The sequence below is a fragment of the Meriones unguiculatus genome, chromosome 5, assembly GCF_030254825.1.
Source record: "Meriones unguiculatus strain TT.TT164.6M chromosome 5, Bangor_MerUng_6.1, whole genome shotgun sequence".
NCBI lineage: Eukaryota > Metazoa > Chordata > Mammalia > Rodentia > Muridae > Meriones > Meriones unguiculatus.
In genome coordinates, this window is record NC_083353.1 from 99461423 (window position 1) to 99480109 (window position 18687).

At 43.7% G+C, this 18687-nt stretch overlaps 1 protein-coding gene across 1 annotated transcript in view; it reads left to right on the forward strand.

Annotated features, from left to right (window-relative positions):
* Itpr1 (inositol 1,4,5-trisphosphate receptor type 1) overlaps window positions 1-18687 on the forward strand; it is a 324501-nt gene that overhangs the window by 171791 nt on the left and 134023 nt on the right. The window contains exons 27-36 of the mRNA XM_060383882.1: window positions 1696-1857; window positions 2016-2186; window positions 2628-2693; window positions 3334-3471; window positions 6370-6495; window positions 8168-8368; window positions 9875-10126; window positions 12036-12161; window positions 12794-12922; window positions 17588-17708. Of these exons, the coding sequence (XP_060239865.1) occupies window positions 1696-1857; window positions 2016-2186; window positions 2628-2693; window positions 3334-3471; window positions 6370-6495; window positions 8168-8368; window positions 9875-10126; window positions 12036-12161; window positions 12794-12922; window positions 17588-17708 (1492 nt within the window). The remainder of the gene's footprint in view (window positions 1-1695; window positions 1858-2015; window positions 2187-2627; window positions 2694-3333; window positions 3472-6369; window positions 6496-8167; window positions 8369-9874; window positions 10127-12035; window positions 12162-12793; window positions 12923-17587; window positions 17709-18687) is intronic.

Genomic DNA, 18687 nt, shown 5'->3' on the forward strand with positions numbered 1-18687 from the left:
TGTGGGTCAAAAGAGTAGAGAGAGGGTGTTCAAATCCGAGAGAGGTTTCTGAGGTCATTGACTTTGTCTGCTGACAGCCACGCTGTGCAGCAATGACAGCAAAAATAAAAGAGAAAATCCCACCATGTATCTTTTATTAATTCCTTTGTGAACCCCTCTTAACATCATAGGCCATAGTTTTAACATAAAGCATTATTACTATAAACACATATCTGCAAGAATAAATGCCCTGTGTGTGTGTGCGGTGATTATAACTAGCATTCTTGGTGGTTTGATTATTTATTGCTTAATAACACACATCTGCAAAAGTCTTAAGAATTTGAACATCAAGTATTTCTCAGGGTTCTCTGGGTTGACTGGGACTCTACTAAGCAGTTCAAGTCACTGTTGAATCAACTGTGCAAGTGTTGTGATATAGTAGCTGAGAATGGCACACCCTGTCTACTTTCTTATATTTACGGCGCCTCTAAAGGAATATGTTTAAGCCGAGGTGTCAGCCTTGTTCCACACAGTTAATTTATGCTTCCTTACGGAACAATGGTTGATTCCTAGAACAAATGTTCCAAGAAGACAAGTGAGCAAGTACTAATTACAGGCCTGCTTACACTGTGCTTGCTAATGTTTTGTTGGCCAAGGCTAGTCTCAGTAATAAAGGGGACTACATAAGGATGTATAAAGGCTCAGTTTACTAAGAATTGTGACTATTAGCAGTCTGCCTCAGTGCTTAGTATAAAAAATACGAAATTTGAGACATACGTGTTTGCAATATCTTGAGTTCGCAATTATGACACTTCATACCATGTGCCAACTGAGCTCTCCAGCCATTTACCTCACCTTGTGCATCAGTGAAACCATCATGCCACCTCTAGGTGTATGGTCCTCACTGTACTTTTCTTGTTAGCCTGCAACCATGACGGTCTTACCTCTTGTCATTCATTCAGTGGTAAACACAGCATAAGTGCTAACATAGTAATTGGCCGGTGGTGATCAGTTGTGAAGGAATTTGCCATTCAATCCACTGTGTGTTTCTTGATTTTCGTTATGTAAACAATGCAAAAATGATTATAGATATTGAAGCAAACCCTGATAAATATTTTGGCTCATCCTCACTTAGAGCACCGAGTTCTGTTGGCTCATTCCAACCCTTCAAAGTAGGAGTCATGGTACCAAACCATGTAGAATAGACCTGTACGACACACATGCAGAACAGAGAGTCATTGCTTGACTCTGCCCAACGTCAAAGTGCATGGTGAGCGGGCTTGGTATACTTCATGATGCCTAAGCGCTGCAGCCTAGACATTTTTAAAGCTGGTTTTTCATTGCAGATGATTTAGTAAGTGCTGAGCTACAGCATTTTAAACAGAAAGCTTGAGAGACGCACATTCATTGTAGATTTTGGAACACAGATGAAAAACACTGTAAGTTAGGTGTCATGAATCTTGTCATGTCAGTCCTGTTAGCTTAGGAAGGTAAGGACTTTGGTTTAAATATATAGTTATAACATCCTCCTTATTTCTTCTTCTCACAATGTAGCCAAAGTCAACCATCTTTTGCTTGTAAAGGAAGCTGATGAAAAGTGAGGTCCCGGTGCATGGGGTAGTAGTTGAATTCCAGTTCAGCTCTGTCAGGGCTCATGTACGTGACCCTGGGCCTGTGATTAACTTGGTCTGTTCTTCCCTGTGTTCCTGTAGTGAGGAGAACACACCACTGGACTTGGATGATCATGGTGGCAGGACCTTCCTTAGGGTCCTGCTCCACTTGACAATGCATGACTACCCTCCCCTGGTGTCTGGAGCCCTGCAACTCCTCTTTCGGCACTTTAGCCAGAGGCAGGAGGTTCTTCAGGCCTTCAAACAGGTACTTCCTGTGGGCCAGCATTGCCGCTGTGTATCAAAAGAGCTGTTGTGTTTCATAAGCAATGAAAAGATTATAATTTTGTGTGTGTACACGTCTCTTTGTACGAGTATGTGTGTATGTTTTAAGGTTTATGTAACTAATGGATTGTGTTCATTAAGGTTCAACTGCTGGTTACCAGCCAAGATGTGGACAACTACAAACAGATCAAGCAAGACTTGGACCAACTGCGGTCCATTGTGGAGAAGTCCGAGCTCTGGGTGTACAAAGGCCAGGGCCCTGATGAGCCCATGGATGGTGCTTCTGGTGAAAATGAGCATAAGAAAACTGAGGTGGGCAAAGCCCAAGTTAGGGTTTCCAAGTGGCTTTCCTGCTTCTTAAAACAAGGAAGCGTTCATTTCTAGGCTTAGATACAAATGCAGATGATAGGATGGTTGCTATCAAGAGATGCTAAGTAGCCAGGGTAACAGCTTTTTTCCTAGGAAGTTAGCTACAAATTCAAAGGTTGGATATATTTCTGGGCAATCCTGGACCATGTAAATGAGACTTTACTTGAGTGAAGTAGCACTAGATGTCCCTCAGAGATCCAGTAGGGAATGGCCTCCTGTGACCATGCCATCTCCTTCCAAAGGCCCTGGGCAGCCTGACTGTTGAAAGGCAATGCAAAATGTATGTGATTTCTTAAAGGGTGATGTTCACCCAACAGTAGATCACAGGAGGCACCTACTTACATGTGTGGATATTTTTCTTTGTTTTTGTTTTGTGGACCCTAGGAGGGGAATAACAAACCACAAAAGAACGAAAGCACCAGCAGCTACAACTACAGAGTGGTGAAAGAGGTGAGCTGGCCCGTGCCGACCTTTGTTCTGATCATTCTCTAGTGAGCTTTAGTCAGCAATCGGCAAGTTGAAGGCACAACTACTCAAGCCCATTTTTTTTGTGTCAAATTTGTCCTGGGAAAAAAGTAGCACCCTTAGGTTGAACACTTAGGTTTTAGCCTCAGATGTGAGTTTAAAACCTAGCTGTGCTATGTAGTAACTGAGTCTTTTCAGCCCTTCACCCTTTGTAGACAAGTTTTTAAATAGGGACTACATGATTCTTAGGGTTTGACACAGGTTAAAGATTCATTTATACAAGGGTTTATATCAGCTTTAGAAATCTCTGCATATAGTAGTTCTGGGTTGGAACCTTTGTGTTTTTACCCCAGCAAATCCCTCCTAAGATCTGGGCAGCTGTTTCTGGCCAGATCACTTAAGTGACTCATGACTCCATCTCACTGGCTGTTGAGACCTCGATGTGCCACACTTATTCTGTATGACATGTTTTTCTCACATAGATTAGACTTCATGCATTCAGCATGGATACTACACACTGGAGGAATACCCTGTCCTGAGTTGTGAATGAGTCGTAACCCCTCCCCACCGGGTCCCTCCCCACACTGGGGCTCCTGGTTTCCTGAGGTCAATTTCTTTCTCTCAGATTTTGATTCGACTTAGCAAGCTCTGCGTGCAAGAGAGCGCCTCAGTGAGGAAGAGCAGGAAGCAGCAGCAGCGGCTGCTGAGGAACATGGGTGCGCATGCTGTGGTGCTGGAGCTACTGCAGATCCCCTACGAGAAGGTGAGGAGGACTTACGCTCAGTTCACTGCTCTCCAGGGCAGGTTGGGTCTCCCTGTTCCCCAGACACGTTACTACTGGATGTAGTGGGCAAAGACCCACTGGTGACCTAACGCAAGTCCGGGTGATTTATGTGAGACAGACCTCCTTGTATCACCTCCAATGTTTATAGTCTATAAAGAAAAAAAGGTCTTGTTCTGCAGTCGCTCCCAGCCCTTGCTAGACGGGGACCACTAAGTCTGCACCAGAGCTTACGTGTGAGCGTGTTAGCTGGTGCTGTTCACCCTTGTCTGCAGCAAGATTAAAACAGGGTAATCGCTCCGTGCTGTTGAAGTCACGTGGAACGTGGGACTTGATTACTCTAGTCCTTGGCAATGTCCTATCATCTGAGTATGTGTTTGGAACAAGTCCCTTCAACCCCCCCTCCCTTGCCCCAATGTTTGTGTTTGTTTGTTTGTTTTTCTGGTTGTTTCCTTCCAGGAGGTTGTATTTTAGAAGGCATAGTTTGGTTTCTAGTACTGTGATAAACACCATGATCAAAGGCATCTTGGGGGAAGAAAGGGTTTATTGCATGTACAACTATCAGGTCACAGCCCACCACTGAGGTAAGGCAAGAACTCGGGGCAGGAGCCAATGCAAGACTATGAAAGAATGCTGCCTACTGGCTCTCTTCCCATGGCTTGCTTGGCTTGTGTTTTAGTACAACTCAGGTCTACCTGCCCAAGGACTGCACTATCTATGGTAGGCTGTGCTCTCCCAAATCAGTCATCTATCAAGAAAATGCCCCTGCAGACTTGCCCACCAGCCAATCTGGTAGAGGCGATTCCTCAGTTCAATTTCTCTTTCTTTAGACAAGTCTGAATTTTGTTGACAAGGAACAGCACAGCACAGACAGGAACATAACTACTCACTTTCTCTAGAGACAGACAAGACTCTTGGGAAAATATTCATTCAGACCTTGCAATAGCAGTGAGGCTTTCTGGTTTACCCACTTGACATATTGGGAAACTGAGGCATAGAGAAGTTTGGCATGACTGGAGAGCTGAGCACTCCATAACGATCATAGAGGCTGACCCACTGATGAAGCATCTCTTAAGGAAAGCTCAGTGCTGAGCGACTGTCGCTTGCCCCGCACCATGCTGAACTCCTTGTGCTGCTAGCTCCTGTTGTCCTTTGGACATGCTGATGAGACAGTGGTACCATCATCTCTGCTTTGAGTGAGGACATTGTGGCTAGGAAGGTTCAGGATGGCACATCTGTGGGGTCAGGGCCAGCTCTGTTCCCCTATGGAGTCTGGGTCTGCTACTTTACATTCCAGATAGCCCCTTACATAGAAGCTCCCTTCTCAGGCATGGAGAAGTTCTGAGTCGGGTGTGCTGTGTCTTTTTCAGTCACCAGGAAAGCCCGAGCTGAATCCTTCTGGGAGGTTCTGACACGTAGGTAACTGGGAGCTAATGCAGGTGTGCATGCCATCCACACTGTCCCAGTATGTAGTATGGGGGGATGATTTTATGGTCACAGCTTGGTCTTTGGTTTTTGATAGCCATTCAGAGAGCAGCATTAAAGTTTGTATAGCCAGATTGATCTGGAGTTGGTGCCTCTAAGGCAGAACTTTCTTTTTCTCTCTGTTTCTCTCTGTCTGTGAGTGTGTGTTTGCTCACTCACTGTGGGATAGACAAATATCCCAGTTTGTGAGAACAATGTCATCAGGTAACATCTTGTATCACAGTGTCTTCCAAGCCTGCCCACATTATGAAAATGCCCATCAAATTCCAGAAGCTCTTTACTACCCTGAGCTTATGGATTCCTGTTTCTAGTAGAAGGAATGGAGGACTTTTAAGGTGCCACACCCAAGCAGCAGTATCTTTCTGTTCTGGGTCTTCTGATTTCTTACATCTAGATCTTTTGCCCACAAAGTAGAGGTATGCATAGTACCGACTCCCTCCTCCAAAGACTTTCTCCAGTTTTATTTGATTACCAGAGCTGGTTGCTCATAGTCCTTGTGTCTCTTGCTCCTATGGTATGTCCTATCTTCTCCCAGAGTTATTTTTAAGGACAGAATTGACAAGCTATAAATATGGGCAGGTTCCAACCCACTGCTTGTTTTTGCCCAGCATGTCAGCTAAGAATAGCTGTTGCATTTCCAGGTAGTTACATAAGTACCTGCAGTGTTTTAGGTTTGGCTTCTTGACTCACTAATCCTAAAAAAAAAATGTTTTTCCTTGCTCTTTAAGTTTGGTGACCTCAGTTCAAGCCAGAACTGATAGCTGATTTTGTACTAAGCAATGACTGCCTAAACACACCATGTGGACTTTCTCACTTCACCCTCATTTGCTATACAACATATGCACTTTTTAAAATCTCCAGTTCCAGTTGGGCATGGTGGCACATGCCTTTAATTCCAGTACTTGGGAGGCAGAGAAAGGCAGATCTCTGAGTTTGAGGCCAGCCTGGTATACAAAGAGATGGCCAGGGCTGTTACACAGAGAAACCCTGTCTTGAAAACCAAACAAAAAGGGGGGGGGAAGGAAGAAAGAAAGAAAAAATTAAAATCTCCACTTCCAGATGAGGAAATAGAGATACAAGAGTATTGGAGTAACTTGTTCTGGCTCATACAGCTAGGAATTCCATGTCCATGTTAGTCTGAGCAAAGCAGACAAAGGTCTTTATTTCTTGTTCATAGTCTTCTGCCTCGGTAGGATCCAATAGGATGTGATTTCTGCTTTGGAGAGTCTCATTCTGCTTTTACTGCCTTAAATGCTTCTTAGCATGTCGTGCAAGCCCCTTGCTCTACCCACAGTGCCTTGGGCACACACCTCTGGGTCCCATCTTGGTAGAGGGTATTAGCATGGAGTAGAAGCCTCACAAATAAGTGCTTTTCCTGTCTCTCCTCCCACACAGGCTGAAGATACCAAGATGCAGGAGATAATGAGGCTGGCTCATGAATTCTTGCAGAATTTTTGTGCAGGCAACCAGCAGAATCAAGCTTTGCTGCATAAACACATAAACCTGTTTCTCAACCCAGGGGTGAGATAAGAAGCCCCCGGGCATATCTGTATTGGGAGGGCTATGGGAAAGCCGTTATCCTTTGATGTTGTATATTCTGGGAAGTATTAGAGTGCAGCATGCATTCCAGAGGGGACCATTTTGACCAGCTGTCAGAACATAAATACAACGTATTGTGAGCCTAGGATGCCATGGGTACAAATGAGGGAGGAAGGGCAAAGGATGTATAATTCTATCTTTTCCGAATACCATCCATCACTGTGTCACAACTACCAATACATCTCAGTACTTGGACAAATATACACTATGTCCACGTTAAACATTTGTATATTATGTTTGCTAAATGGATGTTTCTAGATATAGGAAGTAAGTATGACACATTGTTTAAGATGCCTTCACATGCATTATCTTACATACTGCACTTTTTTCCCCCATTTAACACATCACTCATGTCTTTGTAGATCAGAGATAAGGGTTTTTTCTCACTATCTTTGGCTAAGTGGCATTCCATAACATGGTTGTAAGCAAAAAGAAAAAGTTCCCTTCCTTATTAGTGAATAATTAGTCACTGTCTAGTTTTTAGTTTTGTAAATAACACTGCAGAAGATGTCTTTGTGCAAATACACATACACAGTAGAGCCATTAGAGCTTTCTGTGAAAAGAATTGCTGGGTACTAGTCATGAATACTCTCCGTGAAGTTAAAACAGGGGTCGAAGATAAGAAAATGGAAGCACTTAGGTTATACTAAGCATAAAACTCAGCACCTAAGAGTATCTCTGGTTAAAATCTGTAGAACAAACTTCCTAGAACATACCATGGGGTGCCTTCATGATTCTGGCAAGTCACATTACAATGTGCAAAAAGGACACTAATTATAAAGGAAAAGAGCAATTAATGGAACCTTATTAAAGCCAGCTTCTGTGCCCAAGATGCCATCATTAAAAACAGCCAAAAGCAAGCCACAGAGTGGGAGAGACATTTGCATTACATGTGATCAAGAAATAATTAATACCCAACAACTTTATAACATTTGTTTTAAAGAAGTCAGTCAGGGAAATGAAAAATCGCCTTTCTTAAAAAAACAAAACAAAAACCAAAAAACAAAACAAAAACAGTGGGTTTAAAGTGGATGGACCCAGCCAGTTGATGAGACAAGGTCTTCACACCATGATGAGTTATCAGACAAATGTAAACTGGCCAGTAAGACCTTGACTAAAATAAAAGCCTGTGTTGACAGGGATGTAGAATAGCTGTATTGGACAGGAGAGATGGCTCAGTGGTTAAGATCATACATTGCTCTTACAGAGGACTAGGGTTCAGTTCCGAGCAATCACGTGGTGGCTCACAACCACTCAGAACTCCAATTCCAGAGGATCTGACACCCTCTTCTGACTTATGCACACACCAGTTACACACGAGACATGAGGTGTGCATACATACACACAAAACATTTATACATATAAATCTAGCACAGCTGCACTAAACTGTAAAGTACATTGCAAAACACACAGATTACCTTATCAAAAGCTACATGACAGTATTTCGTGAAAACAAGAAGTTTGCTGGCTAACGGGGTAGTGTGAAGCAAGAAATGAGAAGCGCGCTCAAATGTAGGAGTGCTTCTGGGCTTGAGTAGCCTTCTCTGGCCTCTGTCTGACCATATCCTTGTGCTTGGTCCTTGTCTTGCGCCAGATCCTGGAGGCAGTGACCATGCAGCACATCTTCATGAACAACTTCCAGCTGTGTAGTGAGATCAACGAGAGAGTGGTCCAGCACTTCGTGCATTGCATAGAGACCCACGGTCGGAATGTCCAGTACATCAAGTTTCTCCAGACGATTGTCAAGGCAGAAGGCAAATTTATTAAAAAGTGCCAAGACATGGTCATGGCCGAGGTGACGACCGCGTGCTTGCATCTGGTGTTCTGTAGAAACTTGTTAGCCTTATCTGTGTGCTCTGGCACCCTCTTGAGGAGCCGTATGGAAGGGAAGGATCTCCTTGTACATGGGTGTAGTTTCACATTCGTGGCTTAGGCAAGAGTCTGGTCTGATTCTTTGTAGCAGTAAAGCTATTTCTTGGAAGTTCAAGCAAACTGGCTTGAACTTCAGACAGAGAAAAGGCAGAGGAATGACAGACCAACTTCTTTGTGGAGATGAAATGTGAATGAGACCAGTAAGCCTAAACAGCTTTCTCTTCACTAATTATGACTTGTTATTTAATTATTCACCTAATTAATTAGCTTGAATAGTTTCGATTTAATGTTTTATGAGAAGCATCTGGTCTTCCGGACAGAGGCAAAAGCTTCATTTGGGTCTTTGCAGAAGTTGGCTCTGAGCCATGAATATTGCCTTTGATTAGGAAGGCTCACCCTGCAAATATGATGATGGCTTCCATAGAGGTTGAGTAAACTCACTCTGCACTTGGATTTTCTATGCCATCTACATCTGTGGCTCCAGGGCCATAGAGTTGGCTCAGCTTAGAGTACAAATGCCAGTTGAATTGTTCGCTGGCTTGGGTGTATTGGCATTCATGTCTTGACATCTCAAGACTTCTGAGCATTTCTGTTAAGTGAGTGGTTTCACTTACTGTGTGGATTAAATGAGGAAATGACAACAACAGTAATAACATTCACTTGAAGCGTACAGTCGTCTGCATGTTGTTCTGAGACATTTCTATCTGATTATTTATTCTACACAGCAAAACTCTTGAGTCAGAGGTCACAGTTTGTCCCCATTTTTATTTAGAACCAAACTGAGGCACGAAGAGGTTAGGTAACCTAGCAAAAGTATTTGTCTTGAGATCTAGCCCCTTGACTGGAACTCATGAAGGTTAGTTGTTAATAAACAAACAGACCACTGGGGAACACAACTCAGTGGCAGAGCACTTAACCAGCACTTGACCAGCAGAGCACTTGACTAGGCACAATCCCTAGCAGCCCACCTACCCCCACCCAAAGTCCTGCAGCTACTGAGTTGAGGATACACTGGCAGTGATTAAATAGTATTGGCCGAGGTTATTTGGAATCCTGTGCCAGCCTTTTAAGAAACTCTTTTAATTCATGGAGTGCTAAAATTGATGTATATTAAAATAGATTCATTAGGGGCCACATTCTGGAAGACAGTGCAAGCCAGCAGTCTGTGTCTTCATTTAATGTTCAGATGTGCAGACTGGTCTTCCCCAGCAGGTTTGGTAGGGTCACCATGGTTATGCCTGCATCCTTGGATTCACGTGATGCTGGTAAGAAATTTTGGTTGGTCAGCCAAGTGGGATCTAGATGAGTTTAATGACACAGACACAACTTGCTTGGGGGGAAGTAAGTCTCTCTTCCTCCACATGTAGTTTTGTAAGGCTGCCTCACTCCTGCGAGGTGGCAACACCAATGAGCACTCTTCTCTGTGTAGCTTGTCAACTCTGGAGAGGACGTCCTGGTGTTCTACAACGACAGAGCCTCTTTCCAGACTCTAATCCAAATGATGCGGTCTGAGCGTGATCGGATGGATGAGAACAGCCCTCTCATGTACCACATCCATCTGGTGGAGCTCTTGGCCGTGTGCACAGAGGGCAAGAACGTGTACACAGAGATCAAGTGCAACTCCTTGCTCCCGCTTGATGACATCGTTCGTGTGGTCACTCACGAAGACTGCATCCCTGAGGTGAGCAGCTCAGCACTAAGAGCACCCTTCTCCCAGTCTCTGTGCAGCAGGTGGGGCTGTGGCTGGGTGGAGACATGGCCGCCAGCCTGGTAAGCCCTTGGGTTTGAGACCCTACAGTTCATGTTGCAGAAAGATTCCACATCACTGGGACGTGCTTTCCTGGATATTCATTTTGTGTGAAAAGAACATGAGGAAAGTGATTGTCTGCTTCCTTGTAAAGAGTGAGATGAAAGCCCCAGCGCTGTGGAACAAATTCAACTCAGAGAGAATGTTCCCTGCATGAACTGCCTAGAACTGGGCTAACATGGGGCTGAGATAGCTTCACCTGCAAAGCTAATCCTTTCAAGCAAAAACCCTTAGGACAGAACTAATGATTGCCCAGTATACAAAATCGGGCAACTACAGGTGACTGTGGGAAATAAAAATGCCCTATTATTTCACTTCCCTCAAAGAGTACCTGCAAAGCTGGGTATGTTGGCATATGCCAGTTAATTATGCCAGCACTCAGGAGGCTAGGGCAAGAGGATTGCTATGGATTCAAGGCTAGCCTGGGCTAAATAGTAAGTACCAGGCCATGCAGAGATACACCATAAAAATTTATGTCAAGCAGACAAAGAAGTGAATCTCTTCACCCACTTTCCCATTTCTCTTAGCACAGCAGCTGTGTCTTACTATGTCCCACTTGAGTGTTCTGTCCCCTGGTGTCTGTGATTAATCAAGGCTCTATACTCACATCTAAAGATTTGCGCCTCACAAATGAGAAAAAAACATGGTGCTTATCTTCCTGAGTCTATTATCTCAATCTAATATTTTTTAGTTCTATCCATTTACCTGAAAATTTCATGATCTCATTTTTTTTAACAGCTGACTAGAATTCTATTGTGTATATATACCACATTTTTTATCATTCATTCACCAGTTTAAGGACATTTAGGTTGTTTCCACTTCCTAGTGCTGGACCATAGGGGACACATTTCTACACGTCATCATGGTAATGTCTAATTCATTTAGAAGACTTGCTCTCTTTGACATCCTCCTCCCTCCAGAGCTGTCATTGCGCCACAGTCCTGTTAACACTTGTTATTTCAACTGGCTCATTGTAGAGTGATATCTCCTGGTGCTCAGTTAATTTTCTATTTACATACCACATGATGCTCTCATTTAAACTGTACGAATCTGTAGATGTAGGCACAGAGTTGTGGTGTAGTCTCCATCATCATCTGTATATCTGAAAAGAAACCCCAGACTAACCCTGTTTCTTTCCAGGTCCCCGTCACATAGATACTCATCAATTTTCCTCTGACTCTTGTGGTCATTCAGTATAAATGAAATCGCACATGCGTGTCTTGTTCTGGCTGGATTATTGCGCTTAGCATAGTTTTCACAACTTGTACGTTGTTTGTTTGTTTTTGTTTTTTGTTTTTTTTCATGAATTGCTCCTTCATCCTTGCCAAGTAATACTTCCTTATGTCCAAATACCACATTTTGTTTCTCCAGCTGTCACTGATGTAGTTTTGTGCTGTGTCCACTTGTTGACCATTAAAAGGGTACTGCTGTGGACACTTATATTCATGCTTTGTGTGGACATAGGTCATGTCTTCCATGGTTTACTCACTGCAAACATCTCCCAGGCCAAGCCTTCCTATGAACAAAAGCAGCGGAACGTGAGCCTCTCATCTGGGCAGAGTCTTTCACCAAAGCTTACCCCGAGACCATAAACATGTTTTTTCCCTAAAAAAAAAATTAATTTTATAATCATGAATTTGGAAAATCAAAAGGCCGCAGGAATGAAAGCTGACAGGGCAAAGGGAATGACCCTGTATACCCCGTCTCAGTGTGAGGAGGCTGGGGCTTGTGGGCTCCTCGTGGACAGAGCTGGATTTTCACAAAAGCTGCTTTCTGCCTTCAGGTTAAGATTGCTTACATTAACTTCCTCAATCACTGCTATGTGGATACTGAGGTGGAAATGAAGGAGATTTACACAAGCAATCACATGTGGAAATTGTTTGAGAATTTCCTCGTGGACATCTGCAGGGTGAGGCTTTCGTGTGTGTGTATGTGTGTGTACATGGATGTGTGGATATGATGTGTTTGTCTGTCATCTGTTTTAGGCTATGGCCTCCTATCCCAAACTGTGTAATTCAGTAAAATTTTAATTGAAATAAAGAGCATAGGGCCTCCAGGTACATTTGGCTTATTTCATTATGTGGATGACAGAGAGCAGACAGATAACTTATCTGGGGGCAGTTTATCCTTAAGGGAAATTGAATTCTCCCAGTCCCACTTGCTGCTCTCTAAGATTTCAGACTTGATGGGTACGGGCAGGAAGTTGGGTGAATGGCTGTGGCACTTCTTACCAGTTTATTCTTTTGTGTTATGTCATGCTACCCAAGCTGAGTTTTCTTTTCGTTTTTCACAATGCAGAATCTCTCTCTGTCTCTCTTCCTCCATCTATCTATCTATCTATCTATCTATCTATCTATCTATCTATCTATCTATCTATCTGCTCTAATGATCTTCATTCTGGAATAAATACTGGCCTGCAGATCTTAACCTTTGCCCTGTGATTGGTGATCAGTGAGAAAGGTGATGGATTTCTTGATATTGTATAGCAAGTTTGTGTGTCCAGCACCTACATTTCCAGCATGCAGCCATTTTCTTTTCTAGGCCTGTAATAACACAAGTGACAGGAAGCATGCAGACTCGATTCTGGAGAAGTACGTCACGGAAATCGTGATGAGCATCGTTACTACCTTCTTCAGCTCTCCCTTCTCAGACCAGAGTACTACTCTGCAGGTGAGAAATTCCCCTCTCGATAGGGTTTTCATGTGGGCATCTGTGGTCCAGGTCCTGGCAGTGTGCAGTGAGCTGTAAATGAGCCCTTCTGCAAGTTTAGAATGGAAGGCTGCTCTGTCAGGGGTTCTTGGGAACAGAAGTGCAGTTGACCATAGTATCTATAGGGATTGGTTCTGGGACCTCCCCTGTCCTCACATACCAAAACCAAGAAATGCTTAAGTCCTGAATATTAAATGGTGTGGTAACTGCATAGACCCTAGGCATGTGCTCCCACAGACTTTAAGTCATCTCTAGAAGACTGACCGTGAGCCATGCTGTGTGAGGGGTAGGTCGTCTATATTGTTCAGGGGCAAAGGTAGGGGGAAATGTGGATGAATTCCATACAGACCTGATCACTTTTCCGATATTTTCAGTCCTTGATTAATTCTGCAGCTGGAGAACCCACGGATACGTGAGAGTGACGGTACATACTTAGGAAGTGGAGCCCATTGGCAGCCACGTGCATCTGCTTGTACTTTGATACTAAGTGCCAACCAGTATCAATGGTTGGCTAGTGAGCCCAGCCCTGCTTCTCTTGTAGTACAAATACAAAGTGACAATCGCTGTGGCAATGCCCCTGGAGATAGCGAAACAGTGTTGAAGACTATAACATGAGTACTGTGGGCTGGCTGATGGCTCAGCAGGTTGAGGCACTTGTTCATAGTCTGATGACCTGAGTTCAATCACTGTATCTACAGGGTACAAAGAGAGAACCAGCTACTAAGATTTCCTAAGCTATGCTGATTTCCACATCTCTGCTGTTGAAAAGATGTACCTGTAGGCAGACACACACACACAAAGCTTTAAATGGTGCTTATATTATGGCTTCTCACCTTGGCTGCTACCGTTTCCTTCCGTGGACCAGATTTAACAAACTGATCAGCAGGAATCTCTAGAGAAGTAAATCTCCAAATGATAAATGTTCTGAGTCCCTCGTAAGGCATAGGTTACACACGTGTATCTAGAAATCAAAGTCTAATTTAGAAGAAGTGGTTGATGGGTTTCTGAAACACTCTTTGCTAAGGAACCCTCCTGCAGTGGCCCTGTAGCCTCCCATTCTTTTCTTTTGTAAGGCATGTCTTCTCCTTTAGCCATGTCTCAATTCTGTCTCCCTCACTCCTCACATGTCAGGGACGAAAACGATGAACTTGGCACTAGTTGTAGCGCATTTTAGCTGCCAGCAAAATGCCCATGAATCAGCTTGAAAATGTGGAAGCAAGGGAGGAAGAGGAGAATTCTGGAGGCGTCAGAGCAAGACAGATTGGATTCAAATCTCCGCTCTGTCCTATGAAAGCTCTGTTAACGTGGAGAGGTCACTGAATTTCCAGTGTCTTCCTCTCTCCTTTACCCTTGGCCCCCACTTTCTTGTTTTCTTTCTTTTGGAAGTAGGGTCTTGTGTGGCCTGTGGTGACCTCTCAGGGGCGCCACCACACCTGGCTCAGAACTTTACTTGTATGAAGAAGAAGGCTATGTTGCAAACTTTGTGTGCTCTTGCGAAAATGAGAGTTGATGTTTGTTTGAAACATTCAGGCCAGTCCCTGGCACACAGCAGGTGGTTCAAAGTTGGAAGCCTATATTGGTCTGTAGAGGATGTCTCTCAGACATTGCTGGGTCCTTTGTTGCTTGCCTTATGTTGGGAACCTGGTTACCAATTTTTTAAATGAACGCTTCAATTCTGAGACATTTGGTAATGACCAAAGATTAAAAATAGACTAAAGTCTTAGCCACAGCAGTGAAAGGGGGACTTCAGGAGGCCCGGAGAGAGCATGAATGATTTAAGGGAGGAGGGGAGAGAGGCCAGAGGTAGATGCAGACAGGGTAGGATTCAGAACCAAGCAGGACTACAGGACCTAGGAAGAGGGCTGATGGGTATCTAAACTAGTTTCACATTACAATAAGGCACCGGCTTCAGCTCTATTCTAGCAAGGAAAAATGGAATTTTATATAGCTACAAAATGAATTGGACTGGAGGCAGAAAGAGAGGTGGGCAGAGGGAAGAAGGAAAGCAAAGGAAGAGCCACTATCCCACTGTCCCTTCCACAAGGCCTTGCCTATCAAAGGGTCCATCACTTTCCAGTAGTGCCCCCTTGTGGACAACTCTGCAATCATATGTATCCTGTGGTCCCTGTATTGAATTTGATTATACAATCAATGTACCAAGTATAGGAATAGCCCTGTCATTTTGGCCAAGAAGTCAAGTGAGCTGATGTCACCACATTGACTGTTACATTTGGCAGTTAGGAAGTAGCTACTGGGAACCCACTTGTTCATTCTTTAAATCCCCAGGTATCAGACACTGGTTCAGGGGAACTGACTGACTAATGCATGGGGCACTTCTCAGTGGGTTAGACTGTAGAGTTCTCATCCCAAGTTCAGCATTTACAATGATGCCACTTCCTTCTTCAGTGTCATGTTGAGGCTAAGTGAGATATTTGTAAAGTACTTAGCAAAGGGCCTGGCCAGGGGGAAGCACTCAGAACCAATAGCTGTTTCGAGTGGGTCCCTTTGTAAACTCAGGAGCTAAGAAGCAGCCACCAAATTTAGGAACTGATTCTAGGTTTTTTTGGCCAATTTCTCTGGGTCCCTGCACCCTTGACCTCTATGAGTAATGTATCTTACTACTACATGGCCAGGAATACAGGGGAGGATGTACTTCCTGAAGATTCCGGTCCCGGGTGAACTGAATGGGGAGAACAGGCTGACTCAGTGTCCTCCCTGCTGGCCTCTCTCAGCTCTTTTGGATCATTTTCTCCTTCCCTAGCCTTTGTCTTTCATTGTAGCCTGAAGGTAGCTTCCACGTCACGTAATTATCATCCAGGCCCAAATGAGGTCATGCATGACATGTCTGGCTTGTATTATACACTTAAGAAAGGGAAGATACGTGAACCACATTTACAGAGGAGACTGAATTCTCTATTACTCTGTTTCATTTTCTTAAAATGGACTCTCTTCCTCCAGTACTTTTCTTTGTTTTTCTTTCACCACAGGAATCCCTTTCGGATTCTCACTAATTTTTTCTTTACTCCGTTTACTGGTCTTTAGTGAAGCTGAATGTGAGTCATCTGCCCCAAACAGATGACCCTGGTGCAGCTCATCAGAAGCAATCACCTTTGCCTCGTAGGTCCAAAGCTGTCATTTAGGTCGAGATGGAAGTCACCATTTTAAAAGGCATTCAGAACATCAGTATCTGATTTAGTAGCTGTATGCATTCTCTTCCTTCAGAGGGAGCACAAACTTAGACATTCGCAGAGAGGTCTTCTCGTGGAAGACAACTTACTTGTTCCCAGTGTCTGTGTAAAATGAATACTTGTAGACACCACCCATCACAACTGGGTTGTCTTTGTATTGGCAAAGACATTGCCATAAATAAGAAAGGAGGTAGCATTCTTGCTGACGTCCACTTAGCATCTCACTTTTGTAAATGAAAAATACAGTTTCTAGGGCCATCAGTGGGTAAAGACACTTGCCGTCATGCCTAATATGCCTAAGTTTGATCCTTAAAACCCACATGCTGGAAGGACAGAACCAACTCCCCGTGGCACACATGAATGCATATAAGCAAACAAATGACACAAGTTCCAGCTGAACATGTTGACACGTGCCTGTAATAACAGCCATTGGATGCTGAGGCAGAGGAATCATGAGTTGAAGGCTCATCTGGATTCTGTCCTTGGGACATGGTGCTGGAAGGAAAGTTTGGGGCTAAGTTACAGTGATCCATCTTACATACTGGGTGACACTCACACCAAGGTGAAATTGCTGACCTCAGTAATTCAGCTAGTTATAGCTGGGTGACATTATTGCTCTGGAGAGTTTGAGTCCACTGCTGATTCTTGAGATCAGAATTAATTACATAATATCTTGTTTGAAAATACATGAAAAATAAAATAAATATACGGTTTGTGATAATGCTATTTGATTGCTTTAAAATGCTCTTGAAGCCAAGCATAGTGATGCACACTTTAATCCCAGTGCTCAGGGAGGCGGAGGCAGATGAATCTCTGTGAGTTCGAAGCCAGCCTGGTCTACAAAGCAAGTTTAGGACAGCCAAGGCTACACAGAGAAACTCTGTCTTGAAAAACAAAACAAGCAAACCAAAAAATGATCCTCAATTTTTCTCGCCGTCTAGTCACTGTGTTCATCAGCTTTCTGTAACTATAATGAAAAAAAAAAACTGAGATTATTAAGTTACAAACAAAAAAAGACTGATTTTGCCCAAAGCCTTGAGAAGTTTCTGTCCAGCATCAGATGGGCCTTTGCTCTGGCCGTGTGATGGGGCAGCATGCCATGGCAGAAGCGTCTGATGGGCCTGATCTGTTCAACTGATCATAACAAGAAAGCAAAAAGAACAAAGAGGAGGCCAGGGTACCACCCCTGGCAAGACATTCTTTCGAAGCCTGAAGGACATCTTTCTAGGTCCTGTCTCATTCCAGTGGTACCACGCTGAAGACTAAGCCTTTAGGGGACAGTTAACATAGATTCTATAGCAAACATACTCTGGAACCCAGGCCCTTACCCTTCTGAAATCATCCCAGCAGCTTGTGGAAGATTCAAGACGGCATCTGTTTCTAATCAGGTTGCCAGTGTTCTCTCCAATCTTCTTCACCTTGCCTTTCTTTCTTACAGACCCGCCAGCCTGTCTTTGTGCAACTCCTGCAAGGTGTATTCAGAGTTTACCACTGCAACTGGTTAATGCCGAGCCAAAAAGCCTCCGTAGAGAGCTGTATCCGGGTGCTCTCTGATGTAGGTAAGGTACCAAATCATTTTGGATAGACTGGGATGCAAATGAGTTGCCTGCTATTTTCTGAGCTTTGGCTCTTATAAGGAAGGAAGTTGCAAAGCCAGACCCAGAGCCCAGTTCTTGATTCCTCAGCCTCTGTCTTTGCCAAGTAAGAAACAGTAAGTCATTGAAAAAATAAGATTCCATAGTTCAAAGTCAGACAGTTCTTGGCAAGAAACAATCCACAAAGATATTCAAGGCCCTAGGAAGTCCCTCATTCAAACCATGAGTTTGTTTACTCCAGCAGATGCATTTTGCTATGTGAGAATTTTCCTCCAGCACAACACCTCCCAGATCCCAAAGAGCACCCTTTCCCACAGTGCTACATCATTTGCATCTCCCTGCGCAGTGGCTCTTTTCTCTCTTTGCTCCCCAAGCCCTAAGACTCTTACCCCAAAGGCCATTCTAAAAGGCAATTCTCCCCCCTCCCCTTTGCTTTCTTCGACGCTAGGCAAGTACTCTAGCACTGAACTACAGCTCAATCCTTCCCCATAAAAAGTTTAAGTGCTACCATTGTTGTACATGTTTTGAGAGTACAGCATGTCAGGGTACTTAGCTTCCCATTGTGGTAGAAACTTCATATTTCTTCTAGTTACTTTTAAATAGTTGGTAAATTGTTGTAAATTCTGGGTACCCTGTGGATCCCCATTATCCAGCCTTCGTCTGGGCATTCTTACCCTGCCCTGGCTGACTACTTTTATTGTTTTACATATATAAAAATCTACTTATCACAAACAAACCTATGACTTTAGCTCCTCCCCACTGTCCATGATTTCTGTTCAAAGGAATAAGCTTCCTACCTTAGATGAGAAGTCTTGTGACTAAACTATATCCCCAGATCTTGGTAAGCAGCAAGCACAACACTTCTCAGAAAGGTTATTCCTTGGTAAATTATGGGTGATTTACAGGTAAGAAAATTTCCATAGTGACCAGAAGATGAACACAC